General features: G+C 42.7%; 1 protein-coding gene across 3 annotated transcripts in view; it reads left to right on the forward strand.

The window, feature by feature from the left end:
• Positions 1-15,514, forward strand: part of BIN2 (bridging integrator 2) — a 33,051-nt gene extending 17,537 nt beyond the window's left edge. Inside the window, exons 3-12 of one of the 3 annotated variants that reach the window (XM_082421392.1) lie at positions 423-477; positions 774-868; positions 1,460-1,555; positions 2,825-2,932; positions 3,237-3,322; positions 4,818-4,893; positions 6,198-6,280; positions 10,346-11,096; positions 14,116-14,190; positions 14,754-15,014. In XM_082421392.1, coding sequence (XP_082277518.1) covers positions 423-477; positions 774-868; positions 1,460-1,555; positions 2,825-2,932; positions 3,237-3,322; positions 4,818-4,893; positions 6,198-6,280; positions 10,346-11,096; positions 14,116-14,190; positions 14,754-14,774 — 1,446 coding nt within the window. In that variant the 3' untranslated portion in view covers positions 14,775-15,014. The other 2 variants (XM_082421391.1, XM_082421390.1) reach the window with 2 other exon arrangements.
• The last annotated feature ends 1,249 nt before the right edge of the window (positions 15,515-16,763 follow it).

The raw sequence follows: 16,763 nt of genomic DNA on the forward strand, positions 1-16,763 counted from the left end.
GAGACGAGGAATGGCCTGTGTGAGGGTGCAGAGAAGAAGAGGGCCTGGTGTCTATAGAAAATGGTAGCAGTTTTTCTACCCAGAGAGGAAGGTGTAAGTCAGAGGATCACATATATAGTGTCACATAGGACTCTTAAATTCCAACAGAGGAACTATAGGTTCTAGTTCACTGGAAGGGAGAACAAACAGAGGAAAGAAGACATGCCAGTGCAATGGGAGCAATTTCCCAACTTAAAATTTGCCCCAAAAGAGACAACCAACAACTTCTTGGTAAAGAGAGTAGAGGCTAATATATAACAATTGCAAATGTTTGAAGAAATTCCAGGATTGATTTCTGCTTTTAACCTACTTTTCAACTTTGACTTCTGAAGCATCTTTCCAAATATATCTCCTTAGTCATCAAAGGCATTTCTCCTTTTCAGGCGGAAGGCCACAAGCTATACAAGGACCTGAAGAACTTCCTCAGTGCAGTCAAAGGTGGGTATCAGGGAGCACAGGGGATCCAGAGGGCGTTTATGCAGCTACTAAGAGGTCTGGGGGATGGAAAAAAAAACCAACCGTACTCAGGCTTTTCATCACTTGCCTGTGCCTGACTCCTGGATCTTTGTGGGCCGAGGAAGAGTAACTTTTCCTATCCCAGCCCCATCCAGCTTCTCTGACTGATAACCCAAACCTTCTGAGTTTGTCCTTTTGGATTGGAGCCACTGATTTGTCTGTCACTCATATGATTATACCAAACTACTTTATGGTAGGACTGAGTTCTCTCCTTTCAGTGATGCATGAAAGTTCAAAGAGAGTGTCAGAAACCCTGCAGGACATCTACAGCAGCAAGTGGGATGGTCATGAGGAGCTGAAGGCCATCGTAGCGGTAAGAGTATTCTGGGCTTTACAGCTCTTCAACGCTCACTCTACCCTCATCTCAACCTCACCCCAGCTTCTCTGTCCAAGCAAATAGGAAAACAAAGGAGCCAGTTCACACTGTTCATGTGTATAGCTGTGGTCACAGGTGGTAGGAAAAAGCTGTAACAGGAAAATATTATATGAAGTTAAAAACAAGTTTTCTGTAATCTGTGGATTCCTCTGTTTTTTACCCTCTTCCTCTCTTTAAAACCTTAGGAAGTTTTACCTACACAAAACCAATTGGTTGTTTTTGAAAACTAATTTCATGCAGTTATTTGCTCCCAAACTTCCCTATCCTTCAAGCTCTAGAGTCCAAGACTCTCAACCATCGGTTCCTGTTCTTAATCCCTTGAATGCATGTCCAGTCTCTTATACGGCAGTTCCTTGGGGAAGGGCTGTTTCTTCATCTGACTCTTCCCCAGAATCCAAAATGATATTCTAAAAATATCAGTGCTCCAAAAAGGAGGTTGGTTGCAGGAAAAATTTAGCTATTTCCCTGGAATGCACTTGCTTTTGAGAAGTAGAGCCCTCACCACTCCCCTCTGCCTCTATCCCACAGAATAATGATCTCCTTTGGGAAGACTATGAAGAGAAACTAGCTGACCAGGCTTTGAGGACCATGGAAAACTATGTAGCCCAATTCAGCGAGATTAAGGTAATCAATTTACAGAATCAAGGATGGGGTATGGGTGACCCATATAAATTAGAAAACATGTTGGGTTAAAAGTATAAGCAGAGTTAGAGCCCATGGTTAGGAGTGAAGTTGGATAGGTTAGGAAAAAGATTGAAAGTTGAGGGTTAGACAAGAGGTTAGGGAGGAGGGTTAGAGGTAGTGTGAAGGTTACATTTAGACTTAGATTTCAGTGAACTATATTTGGGCTGGCTTTGAATTAGATCCAGGTCAGGGCATCCCATTTCGTTGTGAGAAACAGTTGGTGGGACTAAAGACGTTTATTGTAGAGAAGAGGAAATTTGGAGGAGTTATAATAATTATCTTCAAATACTTGAAAGTCTGTTAGATAAAAGAGGAATTCAACCTGTTCTAAACTGTTCCAGAAAGTAGAATTAGAATTCATTAATTCATTCAACTCATATTTATTAAACGTCTACTCTGTTGGGCACTGTGCTGGTTTTAGATTAATATAGGAAGAAATTAAAGGAAGCCTCATAGCTAAAGCTTTCCAAGAAAGAGATGAAATATACTGTGAGATAGTGAGTTCTCTATTCTCTGTTCAAGAAGAAGTCGAACTACTTCTTATCTTGGATATTGTAGAGGGGCTTTGTGTATTGAACAGGAAGTTGGATCAGATAATCACCAAGATCCTTTCAAATTCTGTGGTTGAGAGAACAAGACAAAGCCATTAACATTGTTTGCCTCTCCCTGGTATAATTTGTAGTTGGGATGAGATTGAGTAAACATTCTCTCAGTGCTCATAATAGTTTACTATTTGTATTATGCTTTAGGATTTTCAAAGCCCTTTATATTGAGCATTTGATCTTTAAAATAACACTATAGGGCAGATGAGGCTACTGAGGCTCCAGAAGAGGTGTGCCTTGCCCTAGGTGACAAGGCTAATAAACGGCAGCATTGGGAGTAAAACCCAAAACTCCTGACTTTCAATTTAGTAGTATTCTCAAGGCCATTTCTTCCGGATGCTGAACCAGTTTCTAGTGGGTTCACAGGATATATTAAAATTCACTGCAGGCTTCCAGGTGCTCTGGAGAATTGCCCTCTACTCTCTCTCCCCCTGAGAACTCCCATTCTTTCCAGATAATGAGGGAGATCCCTTTGGCACAAAACCCTGTTAGAGAGTAAAATTTGATAATAGGACAGGAATCTTGCTTCTCCGTTTGATACTCTGTTACCCACATCCTGGCCACCGAAAAGTGAGTATCAAGGCCCTCTCTCTTGACTCTGGGTTAGGAAAGAATTGCCAAGCGGGGCCGGAAACTCGTGGACTATGACAGTGCCCGACACCACCTGGAGGCGGTACAGAGTGCCAAGAAGAAAGATGAGGCCAAGACTGCCAAGGTAAAGAAGAGCCTGGTAAAACCTCCCTGCCCGCCCTCTCCCCATAATGGTGGCAGGTGGCTGGGCCAAGCTGGGTTTAGGAAACGATAAATTCAGCCTCCAGTGTCCTGAAGGAGATCCTGTCTCCTCTGACACTGACGCTCTAAGGATGGTCAGAGACTTGAGGCTGGGGAGGACATAGGTCTGGGGAAGGGGAGGCATGGTTCCAGGCCCAGTCCCTGAAAACATGAAGAGAATAAAGGAAGCAGCCTCTAGCTTTGGGTTCAGGAATGAGGGGAATTGTCCTGTCTCTTTTACCACCTAGGCAGAGGAAGAGTTCAACAAAGCCCAGGTTGTATTTGAAGATCTGAACCAGGAACTACTAGAGGAGCTGCCTGTTCTTTATAATAGGTAATGATTGAGATTCAGGAAAGGGCTGGACTCTCGGGCCAGTGGAGTCCCAGGCCATCTGACAGCCCAAACATGTCCTCATGAAAAGAGCCCTGGTCCAAGAGTGGGATGTAGCCTCAGCCCTGCTCGTAACTTGCTGTGTGATATTAGGCAAGCCACCTTTCTGTCTCGACCCTGGTTTCTTTGTCTTCAATACAGAGATAACCATCCTTGCCCTACCAGCTTTTCCGGGTTTAAAGACAAGATGCTTCTTGGTTAGGAGAGATCTTGGCAAGTAAAGTGCTGTCATCATGCATACTAGGAGTACCTGGTTTTCTGCTCGAGCATGTATTGTTTTAAACAAGCTTGGTTAGTGAACATCCGGATTCATGTAGAAGATACACCATGGAATGAGTATTTCCATTAATGAAGATGTCTTTGCTTCACAGTAGGTAAAAACGTTTTAGATGTAAATTTTCCACATTGGAAGAGGAATCTGAACAGAAGCTCTATTTGTATCCTATTTCCTTTTCATTGCACAAGATATGCTTTAAGGGACTTCCTGGTGGCGCAGTTGTTAAGAATCCACCTGCCAATGCAGGGGACAAGGGTTCGAGCCCTGGTCCGGGAAGATCCCACATGCCGTGGAGCAACTAAGCCCGTGTGCCACAACTACTGAGCCTGTGCTCTAGAGCCCATGAGCCACAGCTACTGAGGCCGCATGCCACAACTACTGAAGCCTGCGTGCCCTGCAGCCTGTGCTCCATAACAAGAGAATCCACCACAATGAGAAGCCCGTGCACCGTAATGAAGAGCAGCCCCCACTCGCTGCAACTAGACAAAGCCCGTGCACAGCAATGAAGACCCAATGCAGCCAAAAAAAAAAAAAAAAGATATGCTTTAATGCAATTGTAGTCAGAGTATTTTATGTTGTCACTTTATATTAGTCTATGAATGAGGGAACCTTTTTAATGACTAAATGAAATGTATTCTAAAACATTAATTATGTGATTCCTAATTTAAACAGAATTGAAATTTAATAGTTTCTTTAAATGTAAGCTTCCCCAATTCATTTACGGTAGAATTCCATTAATGTACGTACAGCTTCATAGAAGTCCAAGTATTGTATACTGAGAAAGAATACTTACTATAATAATTATAATTGTATGGCTTTATATTTATACGGCACTTTAAAAATTCTTCAAAGCACTTTCATATCTACTTCAGAACCTAAAGAGCCTGAATCAGATAACTTCTTTCGTAGAGATCTGTTATACTTTGGTGTCAGCCTAGGCTGGTCGTGTCTCCTCTGGCCTTCCCACTCCTGAGAGTCAAGTGTACCCCTGGCCTGGCTCTGACGAATCCGGATCCCAGACAGAACGTCCTGAGCCTAGGCCGTGGGGTGCTTTTCTGTGCGGAGCCGGCGGTGGCTTTGGCTTACGCTCCTACCTTGTACTTCAAAGACTTCCTTTACCAACACTTACCTGTACGTGTTTGTTGTTTTGCCTCTTGATAGTCGTATTGGCTGTTATGTGACCATCTTCCAAAACATGTCCAACCTGAGAGACGTCTTCTACAGGGAAATGAGCAAGGTGAGAAACATCCGGCCAATTTAGACATCTAGGAGGGTTTTTCTAATAAATATGAAGGTCGCTCTAATTTACATAACCTCATTAGATATCCATATTGGCATCACAAATTTTTACTTCTTTCTCATGATGAAATAATAGCACTTGACGGACTGTGTTGAACTGTATTAAAGCACATCTTTAACTTAAAAAGGATGAATTGTATATTTTAAATGTGAATTATATCTCAATAAAGATGTTAAAAAATACATAGTATAAAAAGCTGAAAGGCCCTATAAGGAGAAATTGATAAATCTTCATAGGAGATTTTAGCAAAGGGAAACCAAATTACTGACAAACTAACAGAGTGAGGTAAGAGCTAGAAACCTAAATGATCAATAATTATATGGAAAAAAACCCACACAAATATAAATAACAAAAAACACAGAATGAAGTGGTGATAGTGGACATTCTTGTCTTGTTTCCAGTTTCAGGGGAAAATTTTCAGTGTTTCATTTCTAGGTATGATGTTTGCTTTAGGATATTTTTAAATACCCTTCATAAGTTAACAGAAATTCTTCCCTATTTCTAGTGTACTGAGTTTTTGTTTGTTTTTAATACACTGAAGAAAATGAAAAAAAAAAAAAGCACGTGTTTATATAATGTCAGAGGGCCCGCTCCATCTCCATTAACAACTGAATAATGGCATCCAAATGGGCTTCAGATGCATAAAAGAGATTAGATTTATGGAAGGAATAGCTGAAATGGGGAACCAAGTTCAATCTCTATCTTCTGTTGCTGGGGAGCAGAGAGGGCAGTGTTTAGGCACAGGTCAGTTTCTCAGGTAGTTCGTCTTGAATAGGGCCAATCCTGTTCAATGACGGGCAGCCACAGAACATGACCTCACAGAGTCTTTTCTAGTCCTGCGATTCCAAGACTCTTTGCTGTTAAAATGTTAATTATATTCACATCCACATCCACATCCACACACATTCCTCTCCACAGTTTCTTTGGCTAAATTATGATTTGCCTAGTTAATATTACAATGAGTTTTCATTCCCTGGATCACCTGAGAGACGCTAGAACCTCAAATCAACATCAAATACCAAGGACCCAGCCTTGAGAGAGCTGCCAGTCTGATGGAAGAAGCAGAACTTTAGACATAGTAAAGGAAGAAGGGGTGGTGGGACAGGACCCTGGGCACTAGTGCAAAAGGGATAAGGAATTTTATCATTAAGGGTAGGAAGGTTTTATTTTGGGGAGAGAAGGGATATGCCAGTCTCAGGTTCCCACATGGCTAGCATCTCCTTCTCTCTTGCTTACTCCAGCTGAACCACAATCTGTACGAGGTGATGAGCAAACTGGAGAAGCAACATTCCGACAAAGTCTTTGTGGTGAAGGGACTCTCAAGGTGAGTCACTTCTGAGACTCATTTCTGCTTGGTTTGCCCTGTGTGTGAACACATTCAACACTCTCACCTCCAATCCCAAATCCTGACCTTTCCTTTCTGTTCATGTACATAATATTGTTTTTTGTTGGTGCTACACCCCTATATAAAGTATTTTAATGAAATATTTTAGTGGTAACTAAACGTATAAAGAATAATACAACAAAGAGTCATATACCCACCACCAAATTTAAGAAATCAACTATTGGGAATTCCCTGGCGGTCCAGTGGTTAAGACTCTGCACTCCCAATGCAGGGGGCACTGGTTCAATCCCTGGTCGGGGAACTAAGATCCTGTATGCCGCGTGGTACAGCCAAAAATAAAGAAAGAAAAGAAATCAACTATTATATATATATAATTAAATCTCCCAGTGCCCCTTCCCCACTCACTTTCTCTTCCTGTCCCCCACCAAGTGTAACCACTATCTTAAATTTAGTATTTATTATTCCCATGCATGTCTTTTTACTTTTATTATATACACATATATGCACACATAGAAAATATTATTTTGCATGGTTTAAAATTTTATTAGAATTATACTGTATGTATTCTTTTGCAAATACTTTTGTTCTCTTAGTATTGTTTGTGAGATAACTTATCCTTGTTGCTACATGTTGCCAGCTCTGATCTTTCCTTTTCATAATTGTTATGGATGCTACTGTATGGCTAGTTCACAATTTATTTCTCTGAACTGCTAGTGGACATTTGGGTTGTCTTATAGTTTTATGCTATTACAAATAATGGTGCAGTGAACGCGTTTCACATTTCTCCTTGTGAATATTATCAAGAGTTTCTTTAGGATGTATACTGGGAGTCGAATTGCTGAGTCATAGGGTCTGTGCATTTGGGTTTCTTCAGCCTTACTAGATATTACCATTGCCAGATTGTTCTCCAGAGTGATTGTTCCAATTTACAACTCACCGGAAGTGAATAAAAGCCCTCATTGCTCCATATTCTTGCTATACATGCGACATTGTCAGACTTCTTAATTTTTCTAAGGTAATGGGTATGAAATGGAATTTTTGCAGTTTTAATTACGTCTCCACAATGGCTGGTTAGCTTGAACATCTTTTCGTGTTATTGGCCTTTTAAGGTTCCTTTTGTGTGACTTTCATGTTTATCCTTTCTTCACATTTTTCATTTGGATTGTTTACCCTTTTTAAAAAACTGATTTACATGAGATGGGGTTTTTTGTATATTCTGGATATTAATCCTTTAATGATATGTACTGCAAATATCTTTTCTTTCTTTTTTTTTTTTAATATTTATTTATTTCTGCTGCTCCGGGTCTTAGTTGCGGCGTGTGGGATCTTCGTTGCGGCATGCGGGCTCTTAGTTGCAGCATGCAGACTTCTTAGTTGTGGCATGCATGTGGGATCTATTCCCCAACCAGGGATCAAACCCAGGTCCCCTGCACTGGGAGCGTGGAGTCCTACCCACTGGACCACCAGGGAAGTCCCACAAATATCTTTTCTTAACCTGTTATGGTTTGCTTTTCTGTGTGTGTGTATGTGGTGTGTCTGTTACCTTCATGCATTCTTTATGCTGGTAAATGTAAGCAATTTACTGGTCCCTCAGAATGTGATCATTTTCTTATTCTGATGCCTTTGTTTAAGAAGTTTTATTAAGTTCCTTCTATACACAAGGTTTTATGCTGAGAGTTAGGCATCTAAGGACATAGGTGACTTGTCTTTCTCCTGAAGTGATTTACAAAAGTTGGAAGGGGGACTTCCCTGGTGGCGCAGTGGTTAAGAATCCGCCTGCCAATGCTGGGGACACGGGTTTGATCCCAGGTCCAGGAACTTCCCACGTGCCACAGAGCAACTAAGCCTGCGAGCCACAACTACTGAAGCCCACGTGCTGCAACTACTGAAGCCTGTGTGCCTAGGGCCCATGCACCGCAGCAAGAGAAGCCACTGCATTGAGAAGCCTGCGTATTGCAATGAGTAGCCCCCACTCACCGCAACCAAAGAAAGCCCGTGCTCAGCAACAAAGACCCAACGCAGCCAAAAATAAATAAATAAATTTATTTTTTTAAAAAAAGTTGGAAGGACACAAAGTGTGCCTAAGGAAACAAGGAACAGTATAAGATTGCACAGACTAAGGGCCTGAGGAAACCAGTAGGAATTCAAAGAGTTAAGTAATTGCAGTGTGCAGATAGATGGTCAGGGAAGGCTTTGAGGAGGTGGTGAAACTGAGCTTGAGATTTGCAGGAAGAATGGGTCTCAGTTTGTTGTTTCTATTCCTCATTTAGCAGTTAGTTACAGACTGTTAAAAAGAATCACTAACAGGCCAATATAGATTTCCCTTTTACTCCAAAAACTCTTTTTCTCCTCTTCCCAGCATTGAAAACCAGAGTTCTCTCTAAGTGTCCATTCATCTGAAACTTACCATCATTTACACCAAGATGTCCCAGAATCTTTTAGGGAAATCTCGTCTTTTCTTGCTATATCCTGGGCCTTCTAAACCTGCTGACCCACAGAATGCTAGTGCTAGAAAGAACCTTATGTCACTTAGGTTATCTTACGTCAGAAACTCCCACAGGGCTGGAACTAAGTTTTTCTCTTTCTCTTCCTGTCACCATCTCCCATTCTTGAACCCAGGACACAGCACATAGTTGGTACATGTCAAGTCAGTATTTGTGAGTTGCTTAATCAGTTAGTGGGTGGTACACGGGAGGGCCTTAAGGAGGTGAGTAGGAGTCAAGCTGATGTTGCTGTAGAAGCACTCAGCACAGTATCCAGCATACTCGATAATGTTATAGTCAGTTTTCATTGTTCGTGGTAGTTTTGTCCTAAGTCACCATGAGCACTGAATTAGTGAATACTGAACCATTGCTCCTAGCGGAAACACAGGGTTAGTTTCCTGTGAGCCCCTGGTCCTAACATTTTCATCGATCGATCAATACATAACCTTTTTTTTTTTTTTTTAATTTATTTATTTTTGGCTGCGTTGGGTCTTCGTTGCTGCGCGCGGACTTTCTCCAGTTGCAGCGAGTGGGGGCTCCTCCTCGCTGCAGTGCGCGGGCCTCTCACCGCAGCGGCCTCTCCTGCCGTGGAGCACGGGCTCCAGGCGCGCGGGCCTCAGTAGTTGTGGCACACGGTCTCAGCAGTTGTGGCTCGTGGGCTCCAGAGCTCAGGCTCAGTAGCTGTGGTGCGTGGACCCAGCTGCTCCGCGGCATGTGGGATCCTCCCAGACCAGGGCCCAAACCCATGTCCCCCGCATTGGCAGGCGGACTCCCAACCACTGCGCCACCAGGGAAGCCCACATAACCTTTCTTGTGTGTGTTTTTGTTTAAATACACCTCATTTAATACATATTGTTGATTCATTCCTATTGAACTCACAGCCACCAGCACTATGCCTGAATGAAGCTTATCTAACATGTATTTTCTCTGTAAGGCACATCACAGACTTTCTCCTCTCAAACAGCACTTTAGCACTATACTTGGAGGCCATTTTAAACAGCAAAATCACCAACAAAAAGCACAACAAAAAACTTGGCAAACAGGACATATTTACAGTAAGAGAGCTAAAACAGGAAGGCAGAGGCTTGCCTTGTTAGACCTCAGCTGGGAAAGTACTGGTCAGGCACTCATTCTTCACAGCTGGCACATGTCCGTGAATGACCACAAAAGAACCATGAGTGTTGATTTTGAGGTTATAAATAAATTTCAGGGGGTAGGTGCATTTGCAAATACGGAATCCATGAGGATCAACTGTATATTACTCGTGAATCTTTTCCCCAAGGACAGTATTCTGTTAATATATTGCTGAGGTTTTTTTTCCAGTTTCTTTTTCTTTATATATTTTTAGATAATCAAGATTGTGATATGGATAAAATTTTATAGCCTTTTTCCAATTCACTTTATAACATAAGCATTACTGCAAATTATACAGACTTTCTAATACCATTTTAAATTGCTTTATTCTGTTTTATTATTATGTGAATGTACCATTATTTATTTGGGGATTTAGGTTACTTCCAGTTTTTAGCTCTCCTGAATCTAAATGCCCTTCCTTTTTTAGCAGCAACAGACGCTCTCTAGTCATCTCTCCCCCAGTTCGAACATCTACAGTCTCCAGCCCTCTTACCTCACCTACCAGTCCCTCTGCACTTTCCTTGAAGAGTGAGAAGGACTCCACCTCAGCAAGTGAGGAAGAGCTGGCATCTGATCCAGCCCAGGGAGAAGATAACTCCGAGATTAAAAAAGAGCCCTTAAAAGACAAGGAAATAGAGGAGGAGGCAGAAGCAAGCTCCTCTGAGGAGGAAGAGCCTCTGCCAGCCTTCAACGGCCCCTCCCAGGCCCAGCCCTCACCCACCGTTGAGGGTGGAGAGTCCCAGGAGGAAGTTCTCCCTTGCTTCCCAGCTCCATCACCAGGCAGAGCTCTGATCCCTTCAGAGCAGGCTTCGTCTCTCCCAGAAGTAGTCCTCCGAACCCGCACCTCAAGTGAAGGATCTGAACAGCCAAAGGGAGCCTCTATGCAGAGGACCTCAGCACCGCCTGATAGGCCTCCTCCACCCAGAGCCACTCCCAGCCCCAGGTCCTCCTTAGGGAACATGCCCTCCAGCCCTACAGCCTCTGAACAGAGTTCACCCACCAGCCCTAGGGCCTCCTTGGGGGCTGAGACTGCAAGTCCTGGGGCCTCCTTAGAGGCCTCTCCTGATCCACAGCCACCAGAGAAGCCAGCAAGAACCCCTGAGGCCGGAGAAAAGGAAAACAGCGATAATCTGAACCCAGAAGAACTTTGTACTGCCCCAACCTTGATGATCTCTCAGGTGAGAATGGATCTGGCTGAGTCTTTATTCCCTCTTATAACCTCCATGTAGATTATTTTTACTATGGTCAGGTTGCCCCACAGTAGATAAGACTTTATGTCATTATATTACCGTTTCAAGGATACTCTTGGACACCTTTTTTGGTTCTGGGGATTGCACATCTTCATAGCAACTAATTTAGCGACCTGTACTCCCAGGGTAATTGACTTCTGCAAAGGGCTTATCCCTAATATAAGCAGATTCTTACTAATTTCTTTCTTTTGCTCCAAGTTCTGGGAGTTCCCAACGTAAAGAACCTACAACTGGATCCTGATCTTTACCTTTTTTAATGTGGGAGAGGGAGGAAGGTCTCACTTCACTTTGTCATACTTGTGATTATGGTGAATAGACCCCAAGCAAAATGGCATCAGCAAATTTCCAAGGTATATCTTCTTTGATGAGAGAGGCCTAGAAGAAGGAACTCACAAAGGGAAGGTAAAGCAAAAGGGGTGGTCTTTTGAAAGGTGAAAATATGGATGAGAAAAGGATTCTGTTAAAATAGAGACACAGACCCTCTGGAGAGCAACCAATTCCGTGAAGGATCTGGAAATCAAGTCATATTCTATTCAAATTACATAGAAGTCTATCATATAGAGGAGAGATCTGACTTGTTCTGTAAGACTCCTGAGGACAGAAAAAGGCCCTGTGTGTAAAGTGTTTTTGTTTTTCTAAGTACATTTTGGATCAATATAAGAGGAACTTTCAGCAATTAGCCCTAAGAAGTGATATGGGAAAAAAAATGTTTTAATACAGAGGAAAGGGGGCACAAGGGGCATCCAAAAACCAAAATGTGCTGGGCCACCTTGAAAAATAGTTCCCCTTCCTTGATGTTAAAAGCTAAGGCTATATGGTTCCCTGTCAGGTGCATTGTAGAGAGGATTATGGGGCAACGTCTGACTAGATGGCACCCAGATTCATTCATTCATTCCACAATCACTCATTAAACCCCTACTATGTGCCAGGCACTTTTCTAGGAAGTGGGGTATTACAGTGAACAAAACACAAAATTCTCTGCCTTCCAGCTGCTTACATTCTAGTGGAGGGGGAGATAGACAAGAAACAGAGTAAGTAAGTAAAATTACAGTTTAGTGGTGATATGAGTTAGGGAGAAAAATTAAGCAGGGCGAGACATAGGGAGTGGAGGCTGAATTGCAGCTTTAAACAGAGCGGTCAGAGACGGTGACATTTGGGCAATGAAGGAGGCCAGGGCATGAGCCATGTGGATATCTGGGAGTGTGAGATGTCTGGTACCCCTCAGATCATACCACCCTACTACTGAATATGCCTACCTGAAGGTTGACCAGGCTATCTTGGGAGCCTCCTGCTGTCTGAAAGGAACTAACATGGACAGAGGGAACAAGGGTGTGATGCCTGGCAAGGCAAGGAAGGTAGAAGACAAGAGGACAATAGACTTATCTCAGTTGACTCCCCCGAGATACTAAAATCTGAGTCATCAACAGTATTATGCCCTCAGTCTTGATTCACGTGAGGTACTGAAGGTCCTAACAGAGCATAATATAAAACTTTCCCTTGGCTGGTTTCCGGTCTGAGGTAGCTACACTGAGTGAGAGAGATGCAGGGCATGTGGATAGTGAATAAGCCCAAGATAAATGTGGGATTTTGCATAGATGAAGAGTATAGCCACTTCTGCACTGAAAAGAGCAACTCAACTGTATGGAAAATCGAAAATTAATTTAAATTTGACTTTGTAATATGTTATATGATTTTAGTATAGAGACCACAATAGAATGACCTGTTTGGCTGAGGTGAATAATATAACAAGTTTGCATTCTTGGAGTAATTTTACTGAAGGGATTATGGGGACTAAGATGCTGTCTGACTATTTGGAGGAACAGGCTAGTAACACTGTCCTCCTTGGAAATGAGGTACAGGACACAACCTCCTTCCCCTGAGGTTACCTCCTTATGTTTGAGATTTACTCCCAGCCTCTCCTGTGGGATGGCTTTGGTCATTGGCTAAGGAGACATATTTTTCCTATGGAATTAAGCAGTAGAGCATCTTAGATCCTAGTGTATCAATATTATCAGTCCTCTGAAGCCTGTGTCCTATAAGATTTGTTCATCTCCCTCACAGATGCATCATAAATCATATTTTCTCTCAAGCAGAATTATGGACATACCACATATAAAAACGGGTAAATAAAAAGGTAACTGTGAGAAAATCTGTTCTTGCTCAACATTTGACTCACCTGAGAGAAAATGAAGATTTTGATAACTTTCTTGGAGGTATTAATAGTATTACCTTTGAGGTAGTTCATGGCCTAGAATCAGCAGAGGGAGTACGACGAAGGAAATTTTCCTGAAAGGAGAAATCACAGAATTTCAAGTGACTGTCATACTGTTAGAAATCGGTTCTACTTTAAAAGGGTGAATTTTATAGTGTGTTAAATAAATTTCATTTTTAAAAAGTTCATTCTAAACCTTAGAGTGCCAAGGTCTTCCCCTGGCTTAGTAGTTACTAGACACGGCTTTTTCCACACCTTGGGCTCCCATCTCAGAACCTAGACCTTTTCCCAAGGAAACCATCCTACCACTTGCCTCTCCTAACTGCTGTGGGTTAGGATCATCTAAGTGTGAGAACTGCCGTGCATTCTTGAGGAGGATTAGCCTAAAAGTGATAGGTAGTGGTTTTAAGACCTGTATTTATACACTTACAGAGTCTCACCTAGCTATACGTATAGATGCCATGTCACACAAATCATGGAAACAACTCTGGAATCTGAAGACCTGGCTTCCTGTCCCAGCAAGTCATTTCACCCTTCAAATCTTGGTTTACTGATATGAGGGAGGATGGCAGTAGAGCCTTCCCTGTTGCTTTCAGGCTGTAGTGAAACAACATCGTATGATTGCCCTTAGTATTATCTATGACCCTTATGAAGTGTAAGGCACAAAAGACCCTTCTAAGCTGAGAGGCTGGGAGGTTGAGACACGTCTCACTGGCAGAACTCTTCTTTTTGTAGAACCAAGGTCTTCAGCTTCATGTCTCTGCGGTTCCAGAAGAGAGCAGCGTCATAGCACCCGAGCCTCAAGAAGAGGTAAGGAATCCAGATATGCAGAGAACAGGAGGGGTGGTGAGACTGGGATTGCGGATGGACAGATGCTTGGCTACAGCCTGGCATCCTCGCTGTGGGCTGTGAGGGGAACCCAGCAGTGAACAATATCCTTAGGGCAAAGTCAAGCAGGTGGGAGCCAGAAGAACCAAGAGTGACCGCACTTTGTGGTTCCTTTGTGCCCATTTCCCAACTGGCTTTGAGCCTCCTGACCTCTTCCCATAGCCCTGTCTCCTAAGAAGTTATTTAGTTATACCTGAACTTACTTCAAAAAGGAGTTAAAAAAAAAAAAAAAAAAGGAGTTAAGAGCTACAAAAGGCATACAAAAAGTAAATACATACAGGCACCCACATGAAATGTAGTAAAGTAACTCAGTAGTGTATTAGTGAGAGTGACATAAAATGGAGCCATGAACTAGGCAAGTACAAATGTGCATTCTATAAAATAGACTTACTAAGGATGGACCACAAAATTGGTTCCAGACTAACATCCAAGAAGAAGAGGAAAAACCTGATCAGTTCACCCAATTTATTATGCCCATTCCTTAGGAGAACAACTCCTGCTACTAAGATGAAAAAGAAATCTCTTCTGCGAATCCTCATAAAGAGATGGTGAATGACATAATGAACAGTACCTGCAACAAGTCTTTACCATAATCCTAACAGCCAGTTTCACATTGCCCCCGCCTCCATACAGGCCAGTGCATTACATGAAATATAATTCAGGACAAGAAAATGGAGTTTTCACACCCCCCCCCCCGCCCCTTATTAATTGGTTAGTGGGAGGGCAGGTCAGCATCTAATGCAATCATGTTTACTTTCTAGGTGTCTACCATTCAAAATGCACAACTCTGAAGAGGAACTGCCAAGACCTCCCCACACACACCTCCCCAGAAAAGCCCCTCAGCTAGAGGATATAAGTCAGAGGGACTTAAGATCCAGCATTCATTTCTGGTTTCTCAAACTATGAATGCTGGCGGTCTCTAAAGACCTAGCATTAATGGAGGCTGAGGAGCAGACTTAGGGGAGGGAGGGAGGCAGTCTTGGGAGAAGAGACTGTCAGACTCGGAATATTTAATACAGGTTTTAGCATTGTTAGAATAATAAGACTTTATATACTAATGAAGTGGGGCTAAAATGACTATAAAAAGCAAAAGCATCTGTAGACATAGACATTTGTCCACCCACAGGCATATAACCACACATACTCAGAGAATAGTGAACAGATCTTTGATTTACCACTCATTTTTCAAGACTTAAAACCAAAAGAACAGATTTTCAGATTGTTAAATAAAGTATTATTCTGACGATGTATGGATTTTTTTGTTTGACACAGGAAGTTGTTCCAGCCCAGCAAACTGTTCTCCACTTAGGCAAGGTCATTGACTCTACCCCCGGTTCAGAAAGCTTTAGTCACATCCCTGACCCCCAGCTCACCCTCCCTCCTGGCTAGAACTCTTTGATGAGGCCAGGGGCCCCAGGCTCCTCTCCTCAATCTAGATGCTTTATTGCCTGACCCCCGCCCCCGCCCTTTGGTTAACAAGCAGATATTCTTGGAAAGGGTTTATATTTTAGAGCTGTATCTAGTGCCTACAGTTTGGTACTTGGTGTAAATAAGGATCTGAGCAGGATGGAAGAAGAAAGGGAACTCCAAGTGAAGAGAAAGGATACATGGTATAGATACAAAGTATAATGGAAATGGTATGGAAGTTGGAGTCAGAAGTCTTGGATTCAAGTCCTATCGTGTGCTTCTGTGAAACCATTAAAAACTAACTTTGAAGTCCTGCCACCCTGATAAACATGCATACATATGCAAGCACTCACTCATCCATCTTTGCTTTTGTTTCTGGGGGTGATGGATGATGTCGCTGTTCATTCAGTCATTCAGCAAGAATTCATTGAGTACTCTGCCAAGCGCTGTACTAGGTACTAGAGAAGTCATGATGAGGAAAAAAAGTAAGAACGTTACAGAGACAGAATACTGAGCAGGGAGCAGACAGGCCAGATTTAGCAATGAGTGAGAGGAGAAGTGATGAAGACTGAAGTTTTAAGGAATTATTCTAGGTTAGGCGTGAGAGACTAGAATTTGGTGGTGCCATTTCCTGAAGTGGTGACTGTAGGAAGAAGTGCATTATATGTGAGTTTTCTGGTTGCAAGCAACAAACTGACACAGTTAAGCACTAAAGGGTATGTTGGAAGGGTGTTACGCAGCTCATAGAACTGAAAGAACAACCAGGCTGCGGCAAGAGCCCGTCCTCGGGTGTCTGTAGCAGGAACGTGTGGACTGCCCCTGCAGGCAGCTGTCACTGGAAGACTCGGCTTCAGCTGCCTCCTGCCACTGTGTCCTTTCCAGATGCAGATTCCCTGGAGAAAGAATCTGACTGGCCCAGTTTGGGGGGAGGCATGTTAGGGTCTACAGTGACAGGAAGACCAGTGGTGGTGGTGATGCGGGGTGGGAGTAGGGAGGGGGGATTATGAAGAAGCGCAAGGAAGCTTTTGGGGTGATAGAAATGTTCCTAATTTTGATTATGGTGATAGTTTAATGTGTATACATGTGTC

This window comes from Balaenoptera physalus (assembly GCF_965194825.1).
Source record: "Balaenoptera physalus genome assembly, chromosome: 13".
NCBI classification, from domain to species: Eukaryota; Metazoa; Chordata; class Mammalia; order Artiodactyla; family Balaenopteridae; genus Balaenoptera; species Balaenoptera physalus.